We start from the raw sequence: 18,867 nt of genomic DNA, 5'->3' as shown, positions 1-18,867 counted from the left end.
AAATAAATAAAAATCGTAAAATATTATTTATAAAACTGATTTTTATGCTAGAGTTTGTTTAAATATACGACAAAAATATAAATTCTTAAAACAATAAAAAAAAACAAAAACAATGCATTTACTAGTCTTACAGAGAAACATCAATGTCCATTTTTTTTTCTTTTTTGCTGTTGAGAGTTTATATAACATTATATGCATATAATGTTGTATAAAGCGAGAAGGGAGGGAGAGGGGGATGGAAGGAGAGAGTGGGAGAGAGAATGAGAGAGGGAGTGAAGAGATTTAGAGCTTAATGTTTAGTCATGGGAGGGATGCTGACACCACAAGTGAGAACTCGTTAGTAGCTTCATACCGCACACCCAGGCTAGCTTCTCCCCTAAACACGAATTATACACACTAAAATAACTCCTCAAAAGTGACGTCTAATTTTGCAACTGCTTGCTCGAGCCATAAGGCGACAGAATTTTCTCTATTAAATTAAGATGGGAATTAATCAGTGATAAGGAACTATGAAATATAAAGATGCCGGAAGCTAGTATTGGTTAGTAACTTGTTGTTTTTACTTCAAACTGAAAATATTTTCATGTTCTTTAAATCTGCACGGAACTTGAAGTAACCATCTTCAAGTTCAATGCAAATTCAAATTAAAATACTCATAATAATTATTTTTAAAACAAACTTAAAAAATTGAATTCGGCACATAAAACGATTTAATAATTATAGGTCACTTATTTTTTTTTTTAATTGCACTGAGTAATTCAATAAACCACAAAAGAATTTTATTCTCTAAATGAAAGAGAAAGGTCATGAAATACCTACAACTATGAGGTATCTTCTTTGATAACAGTTAAATATCGCTAAGTTAACTAATGATGAAATTTTGTTTTCGAAATTTCGAATTACTTATCAAATATTAAAGGCAATATTAAGTAAGTAAATTGAAGTTAATATTAAGTATTGAAGGTAAAAAAGATTCTTTGAAAAAAACAATAAAACAAACAAAGAAATGGGTAATAATAATAATCCTTACACTAAATAACAACTATTCAATTACATTAAGAGGTTATGCTATGGAATAGTTTATTTGTAACCACTAAGCCCTTAAAAAAATATTTATTCATCTATTCTCGAAACAAACGAACGAAAAAAACAGAAATATGGGGACACGTCAACAGAATATAAAAGCAATCCAATCCTTCTAAATAAAAAAAATTGCCGGAGTGAAACTAAATATGCACAGTGACAAATTGAAAGATCACATTACAAGAGCCCATGATAAATTATTGAAAAGAAAAAGATTGTTAAAATATTTATTAGAAGGTGAAATAAAAACAAAAGTATATCTCGACAGCTTCATAAGATTAGAATGCCACGTATACCACATAGTTTGTTTATGGAATTTATAATAATATAAGGTGTACATTATATATAAGAAATATATAAGTATGCTAGATAATTTATGATGAAATATATTAGAGTCTTATTTTCAAACCTCAAAATTATGATTTAAATTGCTAAGTAGTAGCACTAGTAGCAAAGGATATTAACAGATAGGGCATCTCTAATAAAAATGAAACATTGTTAAAAAATTAAAACTAATTAAATTAAAAACATTATTTGTGACATCTCTCTTAGCAATTCCAATATAGGTGTTGATTTTATAGGTGTCACTAATAGACGTTAATTAAATTCACCAATTATTTATTATTATTATTATTATTATTGATGTTCATAATAATAATCATTAGGTTAATCCCCTACCAAAAACAATGCCTTTCTGAAATAGAAATCATAATAGACAATATCGGGACTCACTTATTCTTTTAAGTCAACTCAATACTGATTTCTTTATGAACCACGGCAGAAAGAAATAGAGCAACAATAGAAATATGCAACGGACAGCGTATGGATTTATATAGATAAATAAAGAATTGCCATAAAAATAAAAAACTGGATTTAGCTAGTAAGGTTTAATCATATTTTATTGATCAAACTCATGCAATATTTTCGAATTCCCAACAAGGAGATGATACGCACGTGGAATCAATAAATTAAATAATCTTTTTTGGTGATAGTAGCTCGAAAAATATTAGACACGTGTGCAAGTATTCTTGCCAATTACCAGAAACCGAGAAAAAAAAAATTTAAATATGTTTCTATACTATCGTATTTGATATGAATTTATTAAATGTTTTGTATACAACAATCGATTTATTTTTTTAAGTAGAATAAGACCAAAAGATAGTTGATCTATTAAATGAGTTTAAGTTTATAAAAAAATAAATAAATAATTAAACACACGTTTTTCAAATAACAACTGAGAGAAATCCACAGTTCAATGGAGATTTTACCACCTCAATGCCACCACCTTTCCTCATCAAATCAACACCCCGCAAGATCGGCCTTAATACAACTCCCTATTACGACTCGGGGGTTTACTTGTCGGTTCAGCTGCAATCAACTTTTAATAGATTCGTTCAGTGCTTAATCCCATAACTTTGCATACACATTTCAAACACCGTGATGCAATTGCTTCAATTGTATTAATAGAATGATACAGTTTTGGGTTGTGTAGTAAGTACTCCGTAGAGCTCATCCTTCTTCGGGCCAAATATTTTACTCGGTACCTTATTATCGAAGACAATTAAGGCGTGGTTTTTCACGTTTCTCACTATACTTCCTCTTCTATTACTGATAATCCTCCTAGGCGTTTGAAAAGAAGATACCCTCGATATCTTCTAATGTAGCATTGTTACTGGAATACAACTAATGGGTAGTTTCTCCACAAATATTTCATTTTATCATAGCAAATCACATTTATTTGTATTTTTTTGAATAAAAAAATGTTTAAAAATGATTTTTGTTGATTATTAGATAAAAAAAATTTGAATTCACATAAAAGGAATAAATTTTTCACTTAAATCACAAATTACGTTTTGGGACGTCATTTTACAGCGGTAGAAAGATTGTGTATTTATTATAATTAATTCAGTAAATTTTTACATTTTTAATTATTAAATTGAGGTTGAGGAACATTGTATATTATATCTGCTTGTCTATATTCAACCAAAATTTAGCAACAGATTTAATTACAACTTTGATCGCCGTTAGAGTAAATATGCTGAGATCCAGACTGTAAGGACATTTGTAGGAGAGAATATACCGGTTGCAATGCAACCTAGAAGAGGGAGGTAAGTACACAGTGTTGGCCAATTAAGTGCTATTAGGGCGGAAATGGAGGGACCTTGGTCTTGCTCTGGGCAGCTGTCCGAGTTGATAGTGACCTTTATTTTCTGCTCCAACAATCCACATGAGAGGCAAAAGCTGACGCACTAGTTCTAGTTTATCCATTTTATTTTGCTTCAGCTAATATCTTTATCTCAGTTCTACATGGCTGAAAACATTTAAACTGCTCATTTTATAAAAAAAAAAAAAAGTTTACAGAAACAAAAGTGACAACCAGAGTCAATATATTCTGTAACTAAGTTATTATTTTCTGGTAATTTAATTAAGATATGTCCGTTATCTATCAACATGTGAAGGTATGTGTGTAGAGCTCAGTACCCTAAGTGGTACGGAAAGAGTTTGACAAGTGCAGCACTGAACCCGGCAGGTGTAACATCGAATTTGCCACTTTTTTTTTATTACTGATAAACACATAAAAAAAAATTGATCCCTATAATTTTGTGTAAGTATAGTTTTGTGTTTATGTGTGGAGGTAGCGTCCTCGGATGTTTCCACAAGTCAACTAACAATTATAAACAATCATCTTTCAGAATTTTCAACAATTATTATTATAAACAACATTGTTTCTTCTATGATTCTATCCAAAATAGTCCATCTGGTCCATTATGAGTTGAGTTAGGAACACCTATCATTTGTTTCCTTGACCATACAGTAAATCCATGAGTTCCTAATTTGTCCCAATCGTGTAACTAATGACAACAGACCTTAAACTACTATTCCACAAGAAAATGCAGTAATTTTTTATAACAATTTTACATTTAATAAATTCTAGCAACGATTCCCATGGAGACAGTCTTTCCTTTGAGCAACCACACACAGCTTTCTCCCTCACATTTGATTGCATCTTTCTATCCTTCCCTCCTCCACTACACAATGAGTCCAGAAACATGATTGGTCATTTTCAATTTCCTTACAGAACCCACAGTGGCAATCTCTCCCACTCCATCATCTTCAATATATCTTCCAGTTATAAATATATTTTTTTATTATTTACTAGCTTATCTGTAACCAGTGGATATGAAGTAACTTAGTGCTAATTTATTGCTTCATAGTTTGTAAAGAAACATTTTATTTTTTAGTTCGTTAATTTACACATTTGGATAGTTGGTCAGGTCTGGAACTTACATAAAATAATGAAATTGACATTTAAGATTCATTAGTTATGTACTAAAAACAAAAAAACAAATAGGTATTTTTTTTAATTTTAACAAAAGGATACGCTATTATTGTTTTTATTATTTTTTTTTGTTCATTGTTATTTAGTGTCATGAATAGATACTTATTTTTTTAATAATTTATTTATTGTTATTTACAATTGTATACATATGCATACATCAAGTAAATTTGCTGTAAGTGATACAATGACATGATACAAAAATGTGGAAAATCTATCTATTGATAGAACTCCAAACAAATTTCTAGAGGGGAAGATTTCGAGGCCATCTTCTTTTCAGACGCCTAGGAGGATTATTAGGTAATGAAGGAGAAGCAAGGTTAGAAACGAGTTGGTTTGGGTGGTTGGGAAGTTTCGGAAAGATTTGTATCTGGTTCTGGCTAAATCGGCAACATATGGGACACTTAGGTCCTGATGGATGACTTTATTCGTGACAATGTAAGGAGCAATTAAGATTTTACGAAGGATTTTGGACTGTAAGGATTGGATTCGGGAGGAATTCGATGGTTTAGAGGAGCCCCATAGCTCAACTCCGTATGTCCAGATAGGCCTTATAACAGTCATGTAAATTAGTCTTTTGAATAGATATGAATGTAAGAATAACCTAGACAATGTTTGGGAAATGGAGCTATAGTTCTAAAAGATTCATTCCGAAAAAATGGAAGCTAAACATGCGAAGGTCTACTTCGCGATTCTGAATTTTTATTTTTTTTCATACCCTCCTGTAAAGATTTTAGTGGGTATTTGGTACGTACATATAGGAGGTATGCTATATGTATAGCTGGGTGTGAAGGATACCTTGGATTGCCTTTTGCCATTATAAGGTTAGGTGAGGGGTCCAATGAAGGTTGTAACTTGGTTGGCTTACGCTAGTGAATTATTGGAACGGGGAGGGGCCGTTTCGCTGGTTGAATGGTGAAAATTTAGACCTCAGACTTGAAGAGTCTAAAGCCTTCCCTCGTCGAGAACGTCGACTAAGGGAACCGAGCTCTGCCACCTCCCAGGTCTTGGTGGAGGGGCGATCTCTCTGAAAAGTGGGTTGCAGCAGGCCTTCAGCCCATCAAAGTGAATTTGATGTGCCGTCGGCCTATATACTCCGGCACAGTAGGGAGTTGGAGCTCTTCACGTAGAACTCTGTTTTGGCCCTCTTGAGCGTGGTTCCCCGGACGATCTTACGGAGGACAGATCCCTGGCAGCCCTATTACACACCCCATATTTACACTGATCCCCAATTTTCCTTTTACGTTGGATCAAATATACCTGGCTGTTTTTAAAATATAGGGGTGTTAAGAAACAGTTAATCCATACGTAAGTGAAATAGGCAAATGAATGAATGAATTGAAATCAATTGTAAATGACATGGAATCGTACTAACCCCATGATAATTTCATCAAAATCAGATTAACTGTTGTAGGTGGTATGCCCGTTACATGGATACAGATAGACAGACAATAAACCTAATTTAATCTAATGTACCTAAAACGTAAAATGTGAGTGGAAATTTATGATTCTGAGAACTATATTTTTTTCCATATTATACATTAAATGAAAAAATCAAGGTAAAGTTTTTACATTCGGTAGGGTGTAAAAAAAATCAAATTTAAAAAAATGTTGACTCAAGTAGACAAATACTTGAGAAATAAATTATTCTTAAAAGAAACATTATTCTCGCTTTAGGTTGCCCGGTATAAAATTGTAAATTGAATGATAATTATTAAAACTTTAAAAGAATTCTCAATCATTAAATAACGAACATAATTTCAGCCGTAACTCAAGACAGACAGAGTTAATTGAGGGAAAAAGGAATAGCTCATACATTTCTATGAAATTCGTTGGGAAAGAAGGTCAAAAGGTTAAAACTTAAACAGTATTTTATATAAAAAAAAAATTTTTAAAGGAATATTTCTCAGCACAATTGATCAATACTAAAAGAATATTAATTAACAAATAGTGAATGACATGACACAAGAACAAGGATCTAATCAGTAAAGACATACGTCCCAGTTCAGACAGAGGAGATTGATTTGAGAGATGCTCATTTCATTAATAGGCAATCTCCTGTGATTTCCCTTTCTGGTCTCCTGGTTTCACAATAGTGAATGGACAGGCAATTGTAGTACACTAGACCGTACAATTGCGAGAAGGTAATTTTGAGTTTAAAATGATTTTTTTTTTTTTTTTTTATAATTTTTATAAAAAGAAAAATGTGAAACAAAATTTTTGGATAGAAATAAACTAATGAGTTTCCGCACTGAAAAGTTTTTTTTTCACTAGAATAAAAAAAAACATATTTTGAATGATGTGATATTATGCATAGCTTTTTCCGTTGCCTTATTAAAGTTATGTGCATACAATTATTTTTTAGATAGAGATCATTCGCTCATTACCAGAAATTCACGAATAAAAGAAATAATAAATAAACATTAGCTAATACAACAAGAGAATATAAAACAGTTTATTGGTTCTTGGTTTTAAAAAGAAAAATGATGATACGGCTTAAACGGAAAATTTCAGACCCCATTATCATAAGAACTATGATTAGCAAATTAGGGTTCGTTTTTATAATGAATAAATAAGCCTCACTTATAAAAATTTCGCATGTTATTTTGTTACTTACAAAATACGTGTGTCGTCGTATCATAAGTAGAAATAAATTACAATGGATATGTATATCGATTATATGTATTTAAAATAAAAAAAATAACTTGTTAAATAGCTTTATAAATGCATCTTAAATTCTGTAAACACTATTCAATATGACTTTGTATCGCAATATTGTAAACTAAAATAAGCAACTATAGGAAGAAAAAAAGATATATTCCAGATAATCAGAAATTTTAGGTTAAAAAATTTCAAGAGTTTTTTTTTAATTATTTAATTTTTTTTTCTGGAATCAATTACACTTTTAAGAGTTTATTTCCCTATTATCTAGTTCATTGCTCAACAAAAATAATGCACAACCAACAGTTTTTTAATTTTATAGAAAATTACTAATAAATACGTTACAATTAATTGTAAGTAATTTAAATACAATTTACTATTTACTCACCTAAATTATGATTGCATAAATTTGATATCAGGTAAAAAATTAAATACTACTTATTCTAATTGTTATCTTATTTTAAATTACATGATGGACATATGTAAATATAGAACATAGTAGAAAAATAAACTGGATAATGTGAAAACTGAACGAAACGTTTTAAGTAAAGAAGTCATAAAAGACCAAATTCTTCCACAAAAAACAAAAACAAACTAATATATCATTTTAAACTATTAAGTGAAAAAGTGAAATTTATAATTTAATTAAAGAAATTATTTACAAGATAATCAATTTATTTTTTGTATCCACTGGAAAATAAGAATGATTCTGAAGATTAGAGGCATTTTGATGTTTCCAAATGGAAAACGCAATCACAGATTAAAATAATTCAAAATTGAAAGAAATGGATAAAAATTATAAATTTCGATAACCTGTCGCCACAACATAACTTACGTCGCTTTTACAAATTTTTCTTGATTTAATCGCAATTCTAATATTCCTTTAACTGTATAGATTAATGATAGATAAATTAAAAACGTTATAATGTGCTAAGTGATGAGTCATATTTATCACAAAACGGCTACTAGAGACGTCTGTGTTCCGCTGGGTTCACCTGATTGCAATAACTGATCAATAGTGATAACCAATAATACCAGTGGCTTTGTAGGCTGTTGCCTCCATCTGCAAGACCATTATTGTTCCACAGCGGAGGATCAAAGTAAATTTCAGCAAGCCATTGTAATCAAATCATCAATGTAATCTGATATCAATTAGTAAATATTTTACAAGCACCTCTCTCGTAGTGTCAGATGATCACTCAATCAAAATAGCACTAATAACAACAATAGTCTCCAAGTATATATATTTTTCCTGGTGGGCCTTACATGTTTATTTTAAGTTTCATTTTATTTTTATTACGATTGATAATTGATTACAGTCTCGTGCAAAAGAAACCATAACTATTTACAACGCAACAACAACTATTGTCCATAACAACGATGAATTATGAAATAATTCTTATATAAATGATTTATAAATAATTCATAAATAAAAATAATAATTCTTAAGAAGAGAGGAAATAAAATAAATCAAAGGCAACAACAAAAACTAATGACATATATAGATTTAATAAACTAAATAACTAACTTCTAATAACAAAAAACAGTTAATTTGAGAAAAAGACGAAGAGAAAAAATAAATAGCAGTATGACAATGATATTAGATAAATATGTAATTTATAACAGGATGCTGCAGCAGCCTGGGCTTCAGTCTTCGGGTTGAGGTTGGATTTCCAAGTTGTAAGTTACCGCTCCTTTAACTGCCGGTAACTGGGAGTGGAATTTTATGAACCATTTTCTGGTGAAGTCGGCTATTGATTTCATTTATAGTTCCCGACACAAGTGGCTATTTCTTACAATCTAAGAGGCATCCACTGCGATTCTTAAACGACCTTTGGAACGATTAAATTTTTTTCCTCTTCATAAAGAATGCTGCTTCCCAGACTTAACAACCTTGCATCAGTAATGGCCTCAGTAATAAATAAGAATAGTTGTTTCTGGTTTTGATTCAGATGTTCTATTTACGATAAGATATAGCATTGCTAACCATGGTAGCTTGAGGTTTATTTAATGTAGGTACAGTGATTCCTGGTAAGGCAGCGACCGAGATTAATACCCAGGATTTTGTTTTTTTATGTTACCCGCAATTTTTAAGAGAACCATTGAGCATTTCCTAATGGGCTGGAATGAATGCGAATTAAATTGGCTTGAAATTTTTTCTACATGATTATCTTCGTGAAACGAATATTTTCGACGGTATTTCTCTAAATAAGCAACAATGACGACAATTCTTGATATTTTATGGTCAATTTTTGAATAGTATATCTTGTACATTACTTTAACTTAGTGTATACAATATTGTCTGTATTTTAGACAAGATACAGATCTCTTTTCGTTTTCAAATTGTGGCAAATTTTATCGATTTACACTACCCCTTATGCACTTAATTTATGCGGCGATCTTATGGAAATGATGTGATATAAGTGGTTAGAAGAGGAAAGGCAATATTGGTTTCAGTTATCTGATAATATATTGTAAGATAATCCTTAAACCCGCTCTCTATAGGGTTCATATCACTATGCTAAGGAGATTGGCCTAATAAATTTCTCGATCAAAAGCTCTCTTCTACTGATATCTATTGATAATTAATGGTGCGGCCTCATTCCAGGGTCATAATATCCAGCCTTATTTCAAATTTACGTTTAGTCTATATATCATCAATAATATTCTATTATAATTAAAAATGACCTGAAATTTTAAATTTTTGATGATTGCAATGTTTAATATCAAATGTTCACTGCCTTTTCCGATATAATAATCTAATCAAAATTTATTTTTAAATGAAATGTCACTATCTCTAATGCTGTGAACAAGAAAATAAATCACAATGAGCAAGAATTGAACTTTCGACAATCAGCGTTCTCACACTTCACACGTTTTTGTGAAAATTGATTTTGAAGTGTCATGTTATCTGTAGGTTGTATAAAGTATTTTATTAATTTAAAAACCATTATATAAAGCCATATAGCCAGTTTAATATACTGAGTGAATGTCTTGGATCTCAAATTGATAGTGCAAGATTGGATCATGTGGCCAGCTTCACCCTGTCACAGATTTCCTAAAAATTAGAGTTGAAAAGGTCAGTTCACTCTTGTTTTCAACGCCTCAAATGACCTATTGATTCCGTTAATGGGAAACCCACTAAGCCCACCAGGAAAACTGAAAATGATGGAGAGGTCGATTATTCGCATATATGCTGTTTTAACACAGTTAATTATTGGACGGGATAATTGTGTAATTCATATAAATTTGTATATATACATATACATTCCTGAAGTGTTAAAAAATAAAATTCAGGGGAGGATATAAGGCTATACATCTTAATAAAGGTAGGTTAAGATGACGTGAGTATTAATTAATGTCTTTAAATACACTGTTATGAGTGAATCATGTAAAAATTTTGAAAAACATAATGATAAAAAGTTTACCATTTAAAATGCCATATTTTTCACAATTGTTTGAAAAACATTATTGGTTTTGGAATTTTTTATCTTTTATCTTCAAAAATTTATATCAGAAATTATTAAATTATTATGAAGTAATTTATAATTAAATTTCAGCTACGTATATACTTATTCTCCACCCTTCTCTCCCTTTTGGGCAATACAGGCCTAACATCACGTTGTAATCAACCATTACTAAATAATATACAAAAATATTATTGTAAAATTAGTGTAGTTCTTCTTATATTCCTGGCAGACTGAGGGTTACTTCTATTTTTCGGCGGTGGTCCTCTTCTTCTTCTTTGAACCACCACCATCCATCTTCCAGCCATATGTGAAATGCTACTATGAATATGAAACTACAAGTTTTCTCACTCACTAACTCAGAAAACACCTCCTAGTGAGGAGATCGAATTCCCGTGGTTCTTATCAAAGTTCCCCGGTGCACCAAAGTATGGTATTTGAGGTCCATTGGCCGTCCACAAACTCTGAAACACCCATGTCCTGTGAAGAATTATGAAACCCAATAGTCCGGAGGATTCATTTCGCCTACAACCGTGATGAAAAGGTGGAAAATTACAAGAATTTTTGAAGAGCACTCCTTTTCAGTGTAGTCTTCCACCTTCGGCTCCAATTCTCAATTAGGACAGCCGATTCCAATTTTCGGGTTTTGCATTAATCCTCATCCGAAGATAAGTTTTTGTTATCCTCCTAATGGACTACAGATTTTCCACTTTCTGAAAAAGTTCCTTAATTAACAAACTTCGAGTCCATATTGATTACGATGAGGCCTGTAATAGATGAAGGTGATAGAGAGACGCTTAGAGTCTTGTAACAAAAATTATATTCTCTTCAAATTATAAGTATAATAGTTTCAGCCGAAATAATTAAAACATACTATTTCTTTTTAATAATAAATATGTACAATGAAATATTTAATGCCAGCATACAAATGAAATTCTCATTTCAAAAATACAAAAAAATGTTTTTACTAAAAACAATTTCCGAATTATGAAAATAGTATTAATAACAAAACTAAAGTAATTTTAACAATAATTGTTATTTATTAAATTGTTAATTTGTTAAAGTAATTGTTTCTCCTTAAAAATGAAGGAGATATTGTATTAATTTTTCTTTTGATGAATTTCATTTGTTATACCCGCATTAAATGTTTTATTTTACATATTTTTTGCATGTAAAACAATAGCCAAAGCATGTTTTTCTTTAATTCCAATGAAGACCCACCATCTAGATCGAAACTTTGGTTCATAATGAATAGTTGACATTAGTTTTTAGTTGTTGTTTTCATGGCCTTAACCTAGACTATCTCCTTATTCATTTAAAGTTAATGTATTTATGGTAATGTATTAAAATAATCACAGAGGTGTGAAGGGGTGAGGAGTTACTAAGTACGGCATTATTAACGTAGGCGCCTTAGTGATATGGAATTAATTTAAGAGAAAATCTCTGGCCTGAGGAGAGAAGACAAATTGGGTGCGTGATATGATTGCGTGAGTAGCCAAGTCCCGGCACCTCGCCCAACAGAAGAGCTAATGCTTCACCATTATAGCCTTACAAATTTATTTTTTGATGGATAACACTCCATTAAATGGCAGAATCAATCATAGGGTTTTTTTTTCAATTTTAACTTATGTAACTGTCTCTTAAAGAAGACCTTAATAAATACACTTTGATTCTCTTCACACGTCGTAACCAAAATAACTGGATACAACCAAAATAAATTGATTTATAGTTGTTCGGACAAAATTTCAAGTGCAAAACCTATATTAATATGAGAATAGCATAAAAATTACTACCCAAACGAAGATACGTGTCATAAGCTCCTTTATAGTAAGTTAAATTATATTTATTTTGAGTGATGGCAAATAAACGTCTTATGGTTTCTGAGATATATTTTTTTCAAAAATCAAGCATTTAATCCAAACAACTAGAAATGAGAATTTATTCTGTCAAATCTAATAAAATGATCATAAAAACTACTACTCCTACGAAAGAAAACGTTATAAATTACTTTATAGTGCATTTAACTGGCTTTGATTTGAGTGCTAGTAGACGTCAGTACGTCTTATGGTGCCTGAGATATGTTTTTTTATAAATGAAAATAATTTTCGGAACAACTATAAATTAATTTATTTTAGCAAATATCATAAAAATGACTACTCTTACGAAGATAAACGTCATTATAATTATAATGTCATACTACTTTATATTACATTAAACTAACTTTAATTTAAGTGGAAATAGATAACTGTACTTCGAATGGTTTTTTGAAAATATATTTAAAAAAGTTATATCTCGGGAACAATTAAACGTAAAGAGCTCTAATACGGTTCATATTTTAGCAAATTTGCTATTCTTTAAATGATATTATATGTGGTTTTGGAGTGTTGGTGGCAGTTTTAATGTTATAGAGCTCCGAATAAAAAAATATATATTTTTTTTTAACGTTTGACACAGCCGCCATTTTTTATTCCCCCAAACTATACATGGTAGACTCATAAATTAGGATTAGTAATTAAACATAGTTTTCATTAAAGTAATAAACAATTGGGACGAAATAACAGCATTTGGTTTTTGTTTGCTTAACTGAAATATGATTCGCTTGGCACAAATCAAAACAACAAATGTTCTATTTAGCAACATCTAGCGAATTCATGCAAGAAATCAGCCATGATTCGCTTACTTTCTTTTCAAACACACACCAAGATGGTCCAGAGCCTCATGGCCTGACCTATATTAACTTTAAATGGAAGAGAAACTTATAAGACCTTTGTTACATGGATGAAAACGCTTCAATAGTGGCGTAGTAACAATTTTCATAGGTTTATGACTATTCTTACTACTTGACACAACCTAGAAATATCCTATAATAATAATTTCCTGCTAAAATTATTTACAGTTCCTTAATATCTTAAATAAATTTGAGTTGAATATTTATGCTAAAATTATTTTATTTTTTAAAAGTGTTTAAAATAAATTCTTATTAAGTCGGAGGTTGGTTTCATGTAATATTTACCTTATTATTAATATGAAAGAAATTACATTCAATTAAGTGACTAAGTGACTAATTATAATTCAAAAATCTTATTGCATTAGGAGCCGATGAACGCTAAGAAAAATATCCAGAAAATCTTGACCGAAGGAAATGAATCCTTTGTATGAATATGAATAATTTATTTTTTTCTTTGCAGTCAGTATCGCACAATTATTTTTTCAAACCTATTAATTGATGCCTTTCTAGTTGAGAGGCCGTGGTTATTCAACAACTGGTTTTGTAAAGCGAAAACGTGGTTATTCAACAACTGGTTTTGTAAAGCGAAAAATCACTAGTTCTAGCTGTACGACTATTACATTAGAAAGATATAAAATAATCAATAGAAATTTAATTAATTAAGTTAATTAAAATCAGAAATAAAAGGGTTTAGTACAGAGCTCACTTAATAGGAAGATAAATCAGAAACTTTATGACTTATTACCATCCTCCGATAAAACACCTTTGAATATTAAAAATACAAAAACTTTGAAATATTTTCAATAATTTCACGTACCAATTCACAAAACCACTCCAAAAAGTACATTATTAATCAAAATCTTAATGGATTGGCTACTTATGAAAAGTTGAGCAATATTTCATAATACTAGTGTAATAAATAACAATGGCCATTTTTGCACAGAAAGGAGAGGACGAGAGAGTGGTGGTGGTGATCCAGCAATCTGCGCAATTGCTCTTCTACATTAACTTCGGGATCAACTTCGTCCTTTACTGCGTCAGCGGACAGAACTTCAGGCGGGCGTTGATATCTCTCTTCTGCCCGGACTTCAGGAGGAGGGCTGAGACCACCCAAGTCACAACAGGTAAATTTAACAGTTTCTTCTTAATTAATTAGTAGCTAATTATATGTATTAATACGTAGTTTTCAAGACTCTGTTAACACCCCTTTCTTTCCTAGAGTTTTAAGAATCAGCTTGGTACGTTTTAGTTTAAGTGGATGAAGTTTCTTTTGTAGTCTAGTAGAGTTCATTACCACTTATAGTTCTTCTTCACATTTAAAGCTGTAATATTAAAATGAAAAAAATCGCCAAAACATCTAAAAACATTTTACGGTTTTTGAAGATTTGAATATAAATTTTAATAAGAAGATTTAATATAAACCGTAATTCAAGTATTCTCGGCGGGCGAGAATACTAGCATAACTGCCATGAAGACGAATTTAAGTCAAGTTGACGGACAATTGAACTATCAAATATGTTTTTTGCACATTCAGTATGAAACAGTATGCAAGTTCAATTTTTCGTACAATATAAATCATCAAAAACTAAAAAATTATTTGAGGTTTCTGGCGATTCAGGACGTGTTAGATCGGATACATCACCGATATGAAATCTTTTCAATATTAAATTTCCATGAGAATCCTTCATTGAAATTACTTATTTACATTGAAAAGTCCAGAGTAAAGTGCAGTCAAGAACTAGAAGATGTTATAATCTCAACTTTACAAACAAAAGAAAATTCATTAACCATGACTTACCAACTTTAATATCAAAACTTTCGGAATCAAAAAAGAAAAAACGGATTACAACCGAGTGTTTCTTATTACTGCCTTTAGTCGAATAACCATGGAACCAAAATATGAAGTAAATAAATATATGAAGGATGTTTGTTATAGTGTATGTTTACATCTATTGTACTGAGAAAAACTAAATAACATACCTTAAATAAAACATAGAAGAATACTAAATATTACTCACCTGAAACAAAAATAAAAAAAATTAAATTAAAATAATTGATTAATGTTCAAATTAAATATGAAGGGCCCCATACAGTAATCATACTCTCTGATGGAAGCTCCTTCCATTAACCTAGGCATAGTTATGCTATTCATAATAAAACAACATAATTATTAATTACGGAATCATAGTGAATTTAATTTAAATAATAAGTTAGTTTTAAAAATAAAAAACTTCATAAGCATAAATACAATAAATTGTAACTTTTAGAGTCACGAAAATAAAACCCCTTCTAATCATGTTTTTACTGAATAGTGAGCTAAGAGACAATTATTTCCAGTAAATCATGAAAAATAGATAATAAATTGAGGAGAGTGGATGAATCTGATCTGATCCATCCACTCAACGTTTTTTTTATCTTATAAAACATGTTTATCATATTTATTTGTAGTAGATTTAGATCTATCAATATAATACCCATTATATTTTCCATACTAAAAATAAACTTTAGTATTTTAAACATCATAATAGGAGTCCGCATAATATTCTTAAAACATATTAAGGTGCATCGATTTTTATATTTTTGTTTATCTTTATGTTTATCTCCTATCATGTTCGTCGCCCAACTACTTTCCAATGTCAATGAAATAAAAATAAAAGAATGTTTAATTAAAATAGTAAGATTTATTAATTATTTATTTATTTTATAGTGCTGGCTTCAGTTTCCATAAACCCATTTGAATAGAGATTTCATATCAGGAAAAATGAGGCTCTAACTGTCTGGAGCTTAAAATTGGTCATTCTTCCCCATTAATCTTTATTCGCCATTCATATTTTTTAAACCTTTTCGGTTAGATCTCCTTTCCGGTTCTCTTTTGTTTGCTATATTCTCTTTAATTAAAATGATTAAAACAATGATATTTATATTCAATTCGTTTTTGTTTTTTTTCACTACCGATAGTAGCTCATTGTTTTTATATTTAAAATTATGCCCTTAGAAATAAACATTTTCACTCGCATTTAACTTTTCAGACAACGAACAACATTTTTTTTTTTCTTTTGACTTCTTTCCTAATAAAAAAATATATATTCACTTCTGAATAATAGAGGTTTTTTGCTAAAGCAATTTTTTGCATAATAAAATATTCAATTTATTAGAAAAATTATTTTCTTATGTCAAACAGGTGTTACAAATAAATATTTTTAATAACATTTAATTGGTCTATACTACCATAATAATTATTAAATAATATCTCTCTTAATATGGATAATATTGAATTTTGATTGAAAACTTCTCGATTGGTTTACAAATAATTTATAAAAAAAAAATAACATATGTAGTAGCATATTCTTGTTATCCACCATTATATATCAATGTACGATAGAAGTGACTCAAAAAGCATTTTAAGCAACCAAATTTTAAAATATTTTCCGATTTCCCAAGGGAGACCCCCCTTCGCCTATGGTGGGATTGGGGCGAAATGGTTCGATTTCAGGCTTAGTGTTCCGCAGACTTTTACGGGATAGGAACCACTACTGTAATTAATATTAGGAATAATCCATAAATCTTTTAAAACCTGAAATAATCCTAATACAAAAACTGCAGATAACACTCAACCAAAAAATTCTCATTATTATTATTTTGTTATATATAATTATAGGATAAAACATTAAAATTGTGATTTTTTGTAATTTTATGACTCTGAAACTTTTGAGCTAAACATCTAATTAAATTGAGTGTTTTTATCGTTCATTGTACAGTAGTTATCTTTTAACCTTATAAATTTCAAAATGGTAACTCCTGTATGTAAAATATGTGATTTCAAAAATTATAGAATGCTTGAATTATTAAATAAATATCATTATGTACATCCATAGCTGAATGTTTGGCATAACAACTCATTAGGCAGGCAGAATAGCTAATTATTTATTGAAAGTTTTAGATTAAAGAGATAAGAATAATTATAGGAAGTGATGAAGTTATCATGGCAATAAGTAAGGCTCCCAGAGGTTAAGAGGAACAAGTGAAACATTTTAAAATATGGCATGACTTTATACACATATATATACGTTTTACGAAATTATAGCATTTTTAAAGAATTGTTTTTAGTAAAGAAATAATTATACTAATTATTATTTGACATTTTCTATGTTTCCCTATGAAATCCTCCATTTCCAAGAAAGTAGCGATAACATCACAGCCACAATTCCTAACTGCTATTTCGATAAGACCAAATTTACTACTATCTTACATCAAGTCCTTATTTGCAGACCTATCATTCGTAAACCACTTACTGGCGCGTTCTACTACCTTATATACCAATATTATAGTACAGTTCATTTCACCACCATCGACTAAATTTCGTGGAGTCAGACATTTCACGGATATTTTAAGACCTAATACCTAAATATTACAAAGACCTGGGTCAATTTTATCCTTAACTGGTCGTAGGATGAGTAACCCTAAACTACCCATACTATTCCTTGGTCGTAGAAAAACATAATGGAAAAATGTTGTGAACATGAGTTTTACCAACCAACAATTCACAGTTGAAAATTAAAGAGTTCACCAAAATGTTAGTTCAAACATTGGCCTATTTTTCTACATCATCGTCACTTCAATCGATGTATTTATAAAGACACTATGAAAGCTTTTATTGTTCATGTTATGTACGCCATGTTCTCGAAAAAGAGTTGAACTTCTTTTTCTACTTTCTCGTCCGAGTTGAATTACTTTTCGGCCAAAGTTTCATACAGGGTGCCACAATCAGCCTATTGGAAGTTTGTCAGGAAGATAAAGTGGGTATAAAGTTTACGAAAAATGAAACACAGCACTCCAGTAAAGTCATGATAATTGTATTTTAAAATCGAAAGTGGAACATTTTCCTTTCATTCCAGACTTGGCATTGAACAACAATGTTCAAAAATTCGAACAATTGTCCGAACGTAATTCATGTACAACGAGGGGGTTCAACGCTTACTTTAGGATATAGTGGAGGACTGGTCAGAAATCAAAGTGAATTGATGAAGCTGCCAAAGCGTCTTCAGAAATATATCGATCGAAGTATGTAGAAAAACTGATAAATTTCAAGGTTTAAAATGATGTCCATGTTATGAAAATTAAATAATAATGTGTTTTACCACTAAAAAAAAAAATAATAATAATAATGTTTTTTTTTTGGAGTTATTCTTTTACGAAAATTCTATTTAACTATTTAAAGAATATTTATATGTGATTAACCATCTATGATATATAAAATCATAAATATATTAAGAGAGATGGTAAACCATTGTTCTTGATCTCATAACAATTAAAATAATAATCCAGGATTGCGAGAATAAACAGATAAAAATAATAGTAATAATCACATAATAACAGATATTTAAATAATAAAAAAATATCTTTTATTTTGTTGTTAATGGCTGAAGTCCTCCACTAAGGACTTATACAGCCTCATATCTCAGAGCCGTTGTAACCTTTCTGTTTATATACATATAGAGATTTTGTTTATTTATATGAACTTTTTTTTCACTTATCTTACTGTTTCTATACATATAGAAATTTTATATATAATTAGGATTTTTTTTTCATTT

At 30.1% G+C, this 18,867-nt stretch overlaps 2 protein-coding genes across 2 annotated transcripts in view; one reads left to right on the top strand and one right to left on the bottom strand.

The window, feature by feature from the left end:
• LOC106685289 (protein furry) overlaps nt 1-18,867 on the bottom strand; it is a 290,462-nt gene that overhangs the window by 125,960 nt on the left and 145,635 nt on the right. The gene's annotated exons all lie outside the window — the stretch shown is intronic.
• Nucleotides 1-18,867, top strand: part of LOC106685288 (FMRFamide receptor) — a 203,057-nt gene that overhangs the window by 124,405 nt on the left and 59,785 nt on the right. Inside the window, exon 5 of the mRNA XM_067046001.1 lies at nt 14,220-14,400. Coding sequence (XP_066902102.1) covers nt 14,220-14,400 — 181 coding nt within the window. The remainder of the gene's footprint in view (nt 1-14,219; nt 14,401-18,867) is intronic.

Source organism: Halyomorpha halys, unplaced genomic scaffold (genome assembly GCF_000696795.3).
Source record: "Halyomorpha halys isolate HHAL.00 unplaced genomic scaffold, Hhal_1.1 Scaffold677.1, whole genome shotgun sequence".
Lineage (NCBI taxonomy): Eukaryota > Metazoa > Arthropoda > Insecta > Hemiptera > Pentatomidae > Halyomorpha > Halyomorpha halys.
The sequence above is the reverse complement of the archived record's forward strand: the minus strand, read 5'-3'. Positions and strand labels throughout refer to the sequence as shown.